This window comes from Urocampus carinirostris, chromosome 7 (genome assembly GCF_059441175.1).
Source record: "Urocampus carinirostris isolate Australia breed hairy pipefish chromosome 7, RoL_Ucar_1.0, whole genome shotgun sequence".
NCBI classification, from domain to species: Eukaryota; Metazoa; Chordata; class Actinopteri; order Syngnathiformes; family Syngnathidae; genus Urocampus; species Urocampus carinirostris.
The window spans coordinates 19,299,163-19,313,519 of NC_142355.1; the positions used below are offsets into that span (position 1 = coordinate 19,299,163).

At 40.1% G+C, this 14,357-nt stretch overlaps 1 protein-coding gene across 8 annotated transcripts in view; it reads right to left on the reverse strand.

The window, feature by feature from the left end:
• tjp1b (tight junction protein 1b) overlaps positions 1-14,357 on the reverse strand; it is a 116,510-nt gene that overhangs the window by 59,680 nt on the left and 42,473 nt on the right. For all 8 annotated transcript variants that reach the window (XM_088339997.1, XM_088340007.1, XM_088339999.1 and 5 more), the window contains one exon: positions 10,434-10,575. In XM_088339997.1, the coding sequence (XP_088196123.1) occupies positions 10,434-10,575 (142 nt within the window). The remainder of the gene's footprint in view (positions 1-10,433; positions 10,576-14,357) is intronic.

Genomic DNA, 14,357 nt, shown 5'->3' on the forward strand with positions numbered 1-14,357 from the left:
CACGTCTAATCTCGTAAAACTAAATACTACTATTAAAGTTTCACTACGTTGTTATCAATGACTATCCGGACAATTCAAATTCTAGCTCCATAAAGGTCGGTGGGGATTTTCCATGAAGAGCAAATCCAAACTGCATTTAAAAGTCCAAGAAAGTTACCATATTGCGACAGGATGAATGGCATTGTATGCACACAGAGTGCCTTGAGTAACCTGCCATATGTCCCATTGGAGGCTACACAATAGACAGGCCTTGTCCCAGAGTGGTGGCCTCCAGAAACGTGCTTAACATCTGCCGTCCCCTCCGAGCAACTCGCTCTACCACGCAGGAAACCTTTGCATGCATCACGGATGGCCAACTCCGCCTAGATTTTTTTTTAACATACCGACCCTCCAACCATCCTCGGTGCTTATGAAAAAAAAAGAACACACACGTCCATTCCCTGCCTGTTCTTATGCAACAGCCGTGTTTCACCTCGAGAAAATCCCGCGCTCCTCCAATCGGATCAACCCCCCAACCCCTTTCCCCCATCTTTCAATAAGCCTTGCTACGGATAAATCTCTAGCTCCGGTGCTCCCGACTCCTCCCCCTTGCTTTCCACACTCAGGTTCACCCTCAAACGCGTTCATCACATGGGACAGCCTTCCTCTGCCGGCTCCTGAATATGCAGATTGGCTTATTCCTCTGCAAATGCATCTGCAGCACTTTCTGACTCTGACTGAGAGCAGAATAAATGCTTACACTGGCCTTTTTTGGGGTGGTGATTTAAAGCCGATTGCCTCATTTGACCACTACCTCTATCATGCGTTTATTTACAGGAGAGATCAATTCATGACGAATGTGAAGGCACGCAGTGGTGCCTTCAAATTGGATCCGCGTGACTCGGAATTATCAAGATTCATTTGGGTGACAAGAAGTTGCGGGGCATTCTCCTTGGCCGAGGTTGTTGGGGTTCCCATCACTAATCGCTAGTCCGAAAAGGACCGGTGTAGCTAACTCACAGGCCGAAAAACCCCTCCAACACTAGTATCCCTCCGCGGCCAGGTAACAGAAGTACGGCTATGGAAGAAAAAGACGCCCTACCTCACCAGCTCTCACCACTAATGAGTGACACTTATATGCACACCGGCTCGGTCCAATGGCCAACTGTAACACACATGTTCCAGAAAACCACAGCCCCCAAACAGAATGCCGGGGTACATTTATCAATTTGTTGGCATTTATTGGGTGTGCCTTGATACAAAACATGGCTAAAGACCCTCGCATAGCCCTAAAGTACAACTATGTAAAATCGGTTCAGCCATTTCAGATTGTTCAGATTCATTCTTTTTCCTCCAAACACTCTTAGTGGGATTATGACCAAAAAGTTCTATTTTGGTCTTATCTGTCCACAAAACTTCCACCCATGACTCCTCCGTATCATCCAAATGGTCATATGCAGACTTAAGACAGGCCTTTACGTGTGCTGGTTTAAGCAGGGAAACCTTTCATGCCATGCATGATTTCAGATCATGACGTCTTACTGTATTACCTACAGTAACATTGGAAACGGTGGTCCCAGCTCTTTTCAGGTCATTGACCAATTCCTGTCGTGTAGTTCCGGGCTGATTCCTCACCTTTCTCAGAATCATTGAGACCCGCTAGGTGATATCGTGCATGGGGCTCCACTCTGATTGAGATTGTTTAGCTTCTTCCATTTTCTAATGATTGCTCCAACAGTGGACCTTTTTTCACCAAGCTGCTTGACCATTGCTCCATAGCCCTTTCCAGCCTTGTGGAAGTGTACAATTTTGTCTCTGATGTCTTTGGACTGCTCTTTGGTCTTCACCATGTTACACATTAAAGTCTTACTGATTGTATGGGGTGGACAGGTGTATTAATGCAGATAACCACCTCAAACAGGTGCATCAGATTCAGGATGATACATGGAGTGCAGGTGGACTTCTAATGGGTGGACTAACATGTCTTCTAGGGTCATAATTCTGGATGATACACATGTGTTCAAATACATATTTGCAACTGTATCAATTGTTAATTGTTAAAAAAAAATCATTCATTGTGATTTCTGGAATTTTCTTTTTAGTTTATCTCTCTCACATTGGACATGCATCTACGATGAAAATTTCAGACCCCTCCATGATTTCTAAGTGGAAGTAATAGCAAAATAGCAGGGTGTTCAAAGACTTATTTTCTTCACTGTATATATTGCAAGACTTTAGTATACTGTCCCCTCAGTGGAAGGAACTGAATGGTATTTTCATTCATTCCTCTACAGAAAAATGATTTGCAATAAGTGTGATCACAGATTTAATTAAACTCATACTGCGTATCAAAGCACCTTGTGGTTGGTTATTAATCCGTGTCATCATTTTAATTGTCCTGTAAATTTTGACCTTGTTGGGATTATCGCTGCAGCTCACCTGCTGAGCAACCCTAAAGCTATGTCATAAACAGCCAAGGGAAATGAAATTCAACATAGCAAAATGATCAGCAGCAAAAATAAAAAAACAGGGATGTCACTTTGTGGCTGTTTCACAGTGAATCGGGATATTTGTCATTCCACAATCTTTAAAAGAAAAAAAAACATGGATCAATCTAAAAATATTCCCCTAAGGGGGTAAGTGGCACAGTTTAAGCACTTTTTTGGAACGATCCAAATGAGTCCAAACACAAAGGCATCGACTGCATCAAAGACAGTGCTTTACTGTCTCTGATGTATTTTTTGTAGCCTGAGCATTAAAATCGGATTCAGGCGTTCATTGAAGACATGTCCTGCTTGCCAAGGCAAAATGCGGGAGTGGGACAGGCACCAAAGCCCTTCTTTTATTATTTATTATCATTTTGAAAAAACAAACAAAAAAACAATCAATATAAACCAACTATTTAAATATTAATACTATTTTCAGAGGTGGGTAGTAACGAGTGGGCAGCACGGCGGCGCAGTGGCTAGCGCGTTTACGGCACAGTTTTGAGGTCATGAGATCGAACCTCCTGTGTGGAGTTTGCATGTTCTCCCCGTGCTTGCGTGGGTTTCCTCCGGGCACCCCGGTTTCCTCCCATGTTCCAAAAACATGCATGTCAGGTTAATTGGCCGGTTCAAATTGTCTCTAGATGTGAATGAGCGAGCAAATTGTCTGTCCCTGTGTGCTCTGTGACTGGCTGGCAACCAGTTCAGGGTGTCCCCTGCCCACTGCCCGAAGATAGCTGGGATGGGCTCCAGCACCCCCGCAACCCTACTGAGGATAAGCGGTGCAGATAATGGATGGATGGATGGGTAGTAACGAGTTACATTTACTTGAGTAAGGACATTTTGTACATCTTGAATTATTTTTAAATCAATGTACTTTTTACTTTTCCTATGCTACATTACGTTACTTAAATCCCCTCCATGTAAGTACGTGACTGTCTGTCTCTGCCGAGGTGCATTTATTTCGTCAGAGAACTCGTTTCTTTTATTCAGATTTGATCAGTGACGCAAACAACCACTAGGTGCTATTTATAAACAGGGTTAGGGTTTGTTTTTTACTGTACTGTATGTGCAGTGTGTAAAGCTGTATCCCCTCACACACATGTTCCCTCGCTTGATGCTATTTATTGGAATAAATCAGTAGATTCTTTAAGGTAAGGGTCTCAAACTCGCGACACGGGAACCAATAGCGACTCTTAGAAAGATGGTTTGAGGCCCCTACCCTCAATATGAAATTTAAAAGGACACTGTGTATTTTTTGAACACTAGATGTAGCTGCATACTGTCAAGCAAACGGAAACGAGTGCTAAAAATCATAAAAAGTAAGAATACAAACTACGGAGACTCAAAGTGACCAAAATTCACCATTTTCTTCTTGTTTGTTAGGCTGATGTCAGCTCCATCTAGGCAAGGTTCATGTTATGGAAAATAAATGCAAATTTCTTGACCTATGAGTATTCTAAAAATGTACTTTTATATGATATTTTGTGTATTTTTTTTATATTGTATTTTTGTGTATATTTGGGGGCTTAGTATTGACTTAGTATTCCTTTCCTTTACCATAACTAACTCACAAAGCGACACGCTGTAATATTTGACCACTAAATCTAACTGTATTGTATTGAGCAAGTGAAAATGAGTGCTTCAAAGCTAAAGGAAGAAAACAAACCATTTTTCTTCCCCTTTCACAAGGTCTCTGTTTTATGGAGTAATACGGAGTACAATAATGTTAACTTTCTATTGGTGAGCCACATATTATGTAAATAAAATGCCAATTTCTTGACTTAGGGGCCGGTCACACAGACATTTGCGGCTGAATCACGGCTAAAATTTTGCGGGTTTTTTTAGCCCGTGGTTGCCCGCGATGGAAAATGCGCAAAATTGGCCAACCCGCTGTTCATCGGTGGTATGCCCGCAAAACAGACGCCGGCGACTGTTCCGCTTCCTCATCGCGTCATTTCTGCGTCATTTTCTCGTGTGGACCACGGGTATAAAAGATCCCGAGCCGGTGTTGTGCCCAAATCCGACTCCTACGCAAGACATCCACCCACCGCCCCCCACCCCACCCCCTCGCGTGAACGCGCATTCTGCTGCGATCGCTTTTGTGGGAAGCGTACATTGACATTGGTGACTTTTGCATCCGCGTTAACAAACGCAATTTGTAGAATACGATCGCGCTTTATTGTTTAAATAAACGCGTTATATAGACTAGGATCTCCCAATTCTTATAATTAGCTCGCTTTATAGTTTTAATAAGCGTTTTATATAGAATACGATCGCTTTCGTTGGAAGCGCAGCAGAATGCGCGTTCACGCGAGGGGGGGAGGATTTACCGTTCGATTACGTTCACAACAAAAACAAAGACGGAATGGTTTAAGTTATATTACATTTCCAACAAATGCAAGACGAAGTGGTTTTGGTTATATGTTCGCCATTACATTCCCTAAAAGTGAGATAAAACGAGGTCAAAGTGGTTGTAGTAGCGAGGGGATGCAAATCTCGGCACCGGGCTGTAGAAATCATAACCGCACAAGACAGTCCCGTGAAGATCAAGATTTTAAGCTATGGCATCATTTTTATTTTATTATCTTGAAAAGAAATGTCAAGAAATAAAAATGGATTAAGACGAGGTCACTACGCTGACGGGGATCCATGTTCACCCCCTTGGCGTCTCGAGCACAACTGACGTGTGCTCGGCATTCGCGCTGTTTATACGCGGAGAAAGGCGTTTGACCGTCACACGCGTAACACGCTAACTTCACGTAATAACACCGCGATACAGGCGCAGAACATGCTATTACCATGCTCCACCCACGATTACCCGCTGAAATTTCCCGTCCTACCCATGTGTAACCACGTCCTGGCTGCGGCCAGAGCACGTCGTTCCGCGTCATTTCCGCGTCATTACCTCGTGTTGACCACGTGTGCGGCACGCGGTTTAACAAGTGCTCAAACTTTTGAGCAGCTCAAAAGTTTTGAACGCGGCCAACCACGTGAAAATTTCCGACCGCGAGTAAAGCACTGCTCTATCTCGTCTATATGGCGGTCTCAAAACGTCCAACAGCGCCCAACAGCATCTGCTTCACGGCCAGAAATTTCTGGCCGTGGTTCAGCCTCGATATGCTCGTGAAAGGTTGTGTACCCGCGCTCTGAAGAATTGAGCAGCGCAAAACTCTTTCGCGCGGCCACCCGCGCGCGAATTTCCGACCTCGTGTTAAGCACCGCTGTATGATCTCAATGCGTCCAATAGCGTCCGCCTCAAAGGCAGAAATTTCTGGCCGTGATTCAGCCGCAGATGTCTGTGTGACCGGCCCCTTAGGACTTAAAAATGCAGGTTTCCATAATAGCTATGTTTTTGGTTATTAGTTAAATAAATATTGTCAAATAATATAAATAATATTCCAAAAATAAGACACGCAAAATTAAATAAATCATGAAAGAAAGTAAAAAGTAAAAAAATATGATAATAATAATAATAATGATAAACATTTTATGGATTTTTTGGGGGGGTTATCGGGGCACCACTGAGGACGCAACTCTGGATGGCATTTAAAAAAAAGCAAAATCATCCAGCAATTTGCATAACTTTACCTATAATGATCTTTATTTCACTTATTTTTCTAACTGGAGTTATTTCACTACAGCGAGAGTTAGAAAGTCATTATATCTGTTGACCTGTTTACGGCCATATCACCCTGAAAACGCCTGACGCTAAACAAGGTCAGGCCTGGTAAGTACTTGGATAGGAGCCCGCCTGGGAATACCAGGTGCTGTAAACTGATCCTTTGGCACACGCTCTGCTGTGACAGCACTGACTGTCCCCCCGGGAACTTCCCCAAGAGAACCAAACAAATTTACTTCTAAATATATTAGAATTTACAACACTTACAAAATAACTAAAGGAGCTGTTGTTATTCCAAAATGCATCAAAGTGTGATCCTCTGGTACATGTTGTGACAGAAATAAATGAAGACTGCTCCTCAAGCTCAGCATCCTGCAGTCTCATCACTCACTATGAGGCCGGCCGCTCATTCCATCAGCTGCATTTGAGTCTCCATACGTCAGCAAATTTCCCTCCCAGCCTTGACGCAAACGCACTTATACACACACAAACTGTACGTATACTAAAGAAAATAACTCAGAGATGAATCCTCAGTCATGGGTGAGATAGACAAAACGCTACAATGTGATATGTCTCCTCGGGGTTAAATGAAGGCCCCTACACTAAACCCTTTAATTCAATTAATCATTAAAAAATTGTTTAAAATACAATTGAGAATTGAAGGAAATGTTACATTGTTTTCGTGACCACATTCGTAGCCTAAGTTTCAAGTGTCCTCCAAAAGTATGAAATTAAATATTTTCTATTAAATGTGTGTTGACAATGCCCAAATGAGTTTGAACAGGCTTTATCTTACTTTTATCATCTGTGTTCCGGCTACAAAGCGCATTACAGTGATGGGAGGGAGATGGGAGGTTTGGGGGGAGGGTTCAGAGTAATATCAAGTTTGTGGTCTTCTTTTTTTTCTGGATGAAAATGGTGAAAGTAAGAAAAGGAAGAGTTGAGTCGAGCGCATCTAATAACTGCACATACTCACACCTGCAACTGAAGAGGATGCAATGAGAATTTCAGCCAGAAGATGGCATAAGCAAGGAGAATATATTGAAGATACATATTGGTACACCATCTTAAATGAAGGGAGAAGGCGTTGCACCAGACTCAATGTCCCGTTGTCTGCTTTTACACCCATGGTGTAAACCATGTGATGAAATTTTAGTGAATTTGATGGAGGTGAGAAATTCTGCGCTGCGCATATCTCAGCCCTTAGAACGCTGTTGCTTTAATTAAATAATTATTCTTAATGATTGTCTTGCTCGTAGATTGGTCACGGCCATACAGTAATCCCTCGCTACAATGTGGTTTATTTTTTACTGTTTCAATTCTTTGCGGATTTGCATCGAGCACTGTGATCTGTATTCTGATTGGCTAAACAGCCTTTCCGCTGGTACAGTCGTTATTTGTAAAAAACAAAAACAAAAAAACAAGTTTTTGTACAGTCCTTTTATTTGATAAACAAATGCCTAATGCCTAAAATTATATTTTTGGTTTTAATGTATAATAGAGTATTTAATTGTATGATAATTGTAAAATGGTTAAGGTTTATATTTCAGGGATTTTGCAGGATAATCCCCGCGATAAATGAGGGTTCACTGTGTTCCTTGAGGGTTACGATGTGTTTGCCTTCTTTGTTATCTTGAGCTTTTTCTCCATTGTTATCATCTTTGTTTGCTCCAAACCATCACCGCAATTCTGTAGAACCATAGTTAAACAATAAAGTTGTTTACATGGTATTCTGAACATAATACAAAAAGACAGAAGGAGAACATTGTGGCAGGTAGTCATATTGGCATTCAATACCAGACCAGCCTCTTATGTGATGTCAACAAATGGCAGAATGGCATCTTAGAAACGTATAAGACTTGACTTGCACAGTCATATGCATGAATGCCACAAAGTTTGAATTTGTAAGTTTTGGGGGACAACAAAGAATTTGTTGTTGATGTCATATGGTGGGCAAAATGCCGTGATGAGGGTCAAGGAAAACATAGTTTTCCACATTGTATTCCACATTGTAAGGTGAAAATATTGTAATGTCACTCGACCTCACGCTATGTGGTCACTCACTTCCGGGTGCTTATTTCCTCCCTACAGCTGTTGGTCTTCATTTTTCTCTTCCCTTCCCTTAATACTTTGTCCCCTTTGGTTCCTTGCTAGTTTGCTGTCTTCCATGTCATGTCCTAGCCTTTTGTTACTCCAGAGTATCAAACCGCTGCCTGCTCTTCTGGATCATAAGAACTGCCTGACGAGCTCTTGGACTGTCGCCTTTGCTGTTTTGACTTGCTGGAACACAGACCCCTGGCCTGCCACTTGATTCACGATTCTTTCCTCGCTACTGACTTACTGTGTACCAAACCCTGCCCGGAAAAACGTTTACTGTACTGATCTGTGTTCCTGCACTTTGCTTCTGCAACACCCCGAGTGGGTTCCCTTAACCTGCGGGTCTAATGTATTATTATTTTTGAAAAAGTACAAAAAGCCTGGTCAGTGAAACTATTGTCAGACAAGAAGCCAATCCATGGTACAGAAAAGGTTGGGAAGCACAGCTCCAAAATACTTAAAATCGGGTTAGTTGGGAGTTCACTTTTTAACTTACAGAGATACTATAAATTGTCAGATTTTCAGTGGTATAATACTTGCACTGTTTTTAATAAATCAACATGTCAGAGAGCAGATTTAAGCTCTGCTGCTGTTACACACACATCACACCAGCGCTAAGCTTTACAGGGAGGGACGATAAACACTCAAAGTGGTTTACAGATATTGTAACCTTTTTTTTTCAAAGCGCAATCTCTCCAAACACAGTTTTAAGCAGTATTTTGCTGACTACTGGTTTTAATCTTGTATCGTACAGTCGTTCAAATCCCCAAGGGCTTCAACACTACTGCTGACCAATGTTGATATCAATAATTCAAGCTGTTCATCCCCTCCGCTTCGTTTTTATGTACTTTAATGAGGAGCATTGAGCTGAATTCACATTTAGCTTGAATGTCAACCCTATATTACCCCCTCGAGGCTTAAACTTCAAACACTTTTTGTGTCTATCTGGCAACTACAATGGAAAACAGTACATTGATATCCGCATTCACAATTTTTTATTTAAAACAATATTAAAGGATCAGAATGTAATTTTTACTCATGGCCGCCGCCTTGGGATGGTCATCATTGCAGCCTCTGTCAAGCTTAATCATGATGTGCATAAAAATGCGTGTATGTTGTCAGAAACGAGAACAATAGAAAATTACAAACAAAACTTGTACTTTTTACAAGGTTGGGGGGTAACGGAATACATGTACTTAAAAAGTGTTACATAATAAGGATACCAAGAAAAAAAAGGAATTGTATTCCGTTTCAGTTGTGATCAGTTGTGATCAAACTACGGGATACGGGAATTCAGAAATTTACAAACCGAACGAAGATTTCGAAATCGGAATAAAGCAATTGTTTGATTTGAAAAAAAAAAAACAAAAAAACGAAAGATTCTTTTTTTTTTTTTTTTTCCGGAAAAGTTGTCGGCCACCCGGGCGGACACGTTTTGTAAGCACATTAAAAAAAAACATTGTCTCGCTGGACTTTCCAATTGAAAGCACGAGATAGAATGGACAGAGAGAGAAAGAGAGGGCGTGCACACATGCTAATCCGATCTTTCTACTCACATACTGTATTTGACTTCTCAAGTCTAATGTTCCATTTTATTATTATTAACTTAATACTGGATCTTTTTTTGTGTGTGGAGAAAATAAATTGTATTTGAAAACAGCGGAACGTTTACATCTTGTGGAAAACTGGCCCCACTTTACCTATCCCCTAACTCCAGCGGCCCACAGTATATTTTTTTTCAGACATCTTTTAGTTTCAATCAAGTTGCAAAACGCATCGCTTCACAATATTAACATATCACATTAAAACAAAAAAGGAGGACAGGTTGAAGCCAAAGGCTTATAAGAGATCCTTCCCCAAAAGAACTTTGGATGTTTTTTCTAACAATCATTTCAACAAATTATCCTGGCTTACATCATTATAACAATCCTTTGTTAGTCCATTTTAAATGATCACATGTTTCAACCACCATATATATTTCACAGTTTCTGAAGGTTTTTTCTTTTCCTATTTTTCTCCTCCTTACTTTCTAACAATACCATGTGTAAAACCAGATAACACAGGGAGTGAAGAAGGGAAAAGGGAAAATTCTGGAGCAAATCTAACACGCCTCATTTCCCATGAGACTCAAGAAGGCGAATGAGTAAAGGTATAAGTCAATTTTGTTTCAGATGCCTGCTTTTGGATTTCATGTTTGCATCCCCCCAAAATCTATGTGAACTATCATGTTATATTTTTAGTTTACTCACATTGGAGTCCAAGAGGTCGATGCTGTCCAAGCTTTTGCTCCTGTGAATGCGGCCCTTGATGCGGCGGAGAGACGGCTTGCCCTGAACGGTGCTTGCAGAGGAGGCGGCTGTGACGGAGCCGGCGGTCGGGCTGGGGTGTATCCTGAAGTCAACCACATAAACAAAAACAGCAGCCATCAGAAGAGCGTCATAAAAGCAATCCGTTACATTTGCTTTACAGCTTGAAAACTGCCCTGAGGCTAACATAAGGGAAGAACGACACGGCAGGGATGCTCTCGCTCCTCCAAAGGCCAGGTTCCTCCCACCCGCCCTACTGGTTTGAAAGAAATCTATGGTGGGATTTAATGTCACAAACACCCTGGAGGGTGACTGGTTTACTCACAGGAAGCACTGCAGCTTCTCGCATGTGGCAGATGTTGAGCTACCAGGGTTCTGGAACTTTTTGACTCAATGAGCCATGAAAGCAATATATATATATATATATATATATATATATATATATATATATATATATATATATATATATATATATATATATATATATATATATATATATATATATATATATATATATATATATATATATATATATTATTTTTTTTCTAAGCCACACCAAAAAATTTAAGACAATGCTTGTAAAAACCACCAAAACCAACTGATACTGCTTTTATTTTACTCTGTGAGGTTTGATAATTTGATCAAATCTATGAAATAATCATTATGCCAAAGCCTGGTTTCCATATCAACAAATAAACCATTTAACATTTTTCTCTCTCCTGCAGTTACTTAAGATAATTGAAGCACATTTTGAACGCCATTTTTGTCGTAAATATTGTTTCGAAATAAAGTGCGAGCAGAGTTCTTTTGTAAAAATGTCACAAAATACAGCAAACAAGAATGATATATCAGGCAAGTGCGCAATGTGTGCAGAGATTAGCCCACCACCAACCCTTATCCAAATTGCCCTGGGGGCTTGGCTGGCGTTTTCAGTTGTTTTCAGTTTTTACAGTTCTGTGGGTTTTCTCTAAAGTAAACATACACTGTTTAATGAACTTCCATAGAAATTATTTCTTAGAGATGTACAGCCAAAACAGGGTCTGGTGGTAACACCATGGGTGTAAACTGTAGTTGAAACTTATATATTTTCCACTGAGCTCAGCATACACTAAAATTGAAAGGAGCTGGAGAAGATTGCTATTGCCGATATTTAGATATACACATGAAAAGAGCGATATCAGCAATATATGTTCCTAACCCCTAAAATGAAGCTGGAACACGGTTTGAAATTTTTAGTTGTACACCTAGTTGAGGTATATTTTATTTTTTTTCCCCAAAAAAATGCTTTTAAAATAAACAGTAAATTCCTAGATGAGCGCTTCAATTTATTTAATTAAAGGGTGTCCAATAATAGCAATCTAACAATTCAATATCACAGGGTTTATAACGGAAGTCAGTTGTTTAAAGCATAAAATAACAAATGTTTAACCACTTGGATGGTGTTAAATGAGGCCCCTGGAGATGGAAATGAGATGTTTGCACAAAGAAAAATCTGTTTTATAAGAACATTGTAATACTTCAACACTAGGTCAATGGGATAGCATTTGTATTCATTGTCAGAACAGATAGGTGCAAAGTTTTATACCTCGGTAAAAAAAAACTGCATCTGCATGGCAAGCTGCTTGATACAGTACATAACACAAATAATAATTCCAAATGTTTTGTTGCTCAGCCAAATTTTTGCAGATTGTAAAGGTTCTACACCTGTGGAGTATGTTAAAATAAACACATTTCTACAAATTGTTGGAAAAATATAAACATAATTTTAAAATGCTGGGTCTTACACTGTTAAGATGTGTTGCTTACTATCAACTTTAGTGTTCAGCCTCAGTGGGAGTTCAAAAAGCTCTGCATCCAAAGCATTTTTCTCAACTATTTCTTGGCAGGTTTGATGGATTAAACTCTCAACTAGAACGTATCCTGTGTGGCTAGAACAAAAAAAACCTAAAATGATACAAATCACTTAGTTTGCTGTATATGTATACTCAGCCGCATTCTAAGATATTTTGGGGGGCATGTGCTCTTCAGAAAATGGTCCTCTTGCTAAAATTCCTTATGAAAGTGTAAAAGTATAATATAGATAAACCTCTGTAATCAGGACCCATGTTGCATGTGACTGTTATTTGTAAAATTCTGTACATATTTGTTTTTGAGTGAAAATGGGAGACCCCGATTTTAGCTAACCTGCATTGGCTCCCTGTTAGCTTGAGATGTGATTTTAAGGTTGTTCTGTTGGTATTATACAAAATCATGCCTGGACTTGCTCCCTCAGATCTTTCAGATTTAATTTCTCCCTAGGTTCAAGGTTCCAGGCTGGAATCTTCGCTCTGAAAATGCTGGTCTAGTAGTAATTCCAAGACCCAAGAAGAGAACCGCAGGTTCGAGAGCGTTCTCCATTCAGACCCCGGTGTTGTGGAATGCTCTGCCCTCTGAGATTCGATCTGCAACCTCAGAGGAACTGTTTAAATCTAGGCTCAAAACACACTTCTATTCTATAGCATATGAATGAACTATATTTCATGTTGACAATATCTGTGTATTATTTGTTGTTGCAACATCCAATGCAGCTGGTCAAGGGGGATGACCTCATGTGCGGTCCATTCTCAAGGTTTCTTCATTTTCCTCATGTTGAGGTTTTTGAGTTTTTCCTTGCTCTCATGTAGGTTTTAGATCAGGGAATGTTGTAATAATAGTCTGTAGTTTGCAATAATCTGTGGTCTTTGCAGCCCTTTGAAACTCCTTGTGATTAAGGGTGTCACAAATAGACATGACTTGACATGACATGTACAACAGATTAAAACTGATATACAACAACAATACTTGATGCTAAACATGTTTTAAATGATTCAAAATGTTCATTTTTTTTAATAGCTGCAATAGTTTAGAGAACAGCATGGTGTCATGTCAGTATTTAGTATAGAACTTCGGGAAATGTTCAGCTCCTTGGTGTCTTTTTTTGTCAATGGTTTCTTGATGTGAACAAAAGAATTGTCAAAAAATATATTGGACAAAGCTTATGATGCAATCATTATTTGCTTGATTGAAACAAATTCTATGAGCGTTGTTTTTTGAATCGAAAACAGAGTGTCAGTGGCTCTACTACCACTAGTGCATATCTGTGCACGCCCCTTTTTGCAAGCAGTTATATCAAAAACTATGATATTTTATTCAGAGACAATGCATATAGATGAAAGGCTTTTGTGTATTTACTAAACCGAGGGCAGCTTCTAGGATTTGGAGACTCAGCATGAGAAATTCTAAAAGACAGGAATTAACGGAGACGAGCAAAGACAACATCTCTCCCACTTTTCTCTCTGCATTAATTCAATATTGCCTCGAGGCAGATAAGGTGCTTACTGGATGGAAAAGCATTCAGGCAGTCAAATACAGTCGACCTCAGATTGTTCTACTAAACAAGATTGCAAACATTAGCAATGAGGAAAAAGCAGTTCGGACCGTGCCCCGAGCCCGCGGGCCTGTCCTGTGCATTCACAAACTAATTTTCTGGATGTTGAGTCGGAAATGGATTTCAGCCAAAACTCTTGAGGCCACAAAAGAGCACAATGTTACACGCTTCAACAACCAGTCCACTAAAATGTAATGTGCAAAGGAACGAATTTCTGTTTTCGTTTGATTAACTCTCCCTAGTCGCAAACTCCTTAGCTTTTTATTTCCATTTCTGCTTTGCCAAATGCATACAAATGTGCTCTGTCCACTATGATTTTTACTTATATGTCATGATTACACATTCATAACGGCACATAAGGAATACTGTGCACATTCATGCGGCATCTAAACTTCTGACTAAGACAAGAAAGATTGAGGATATCACTCCTATACTGTATTAGCTAACTTGCACTTTCTCCC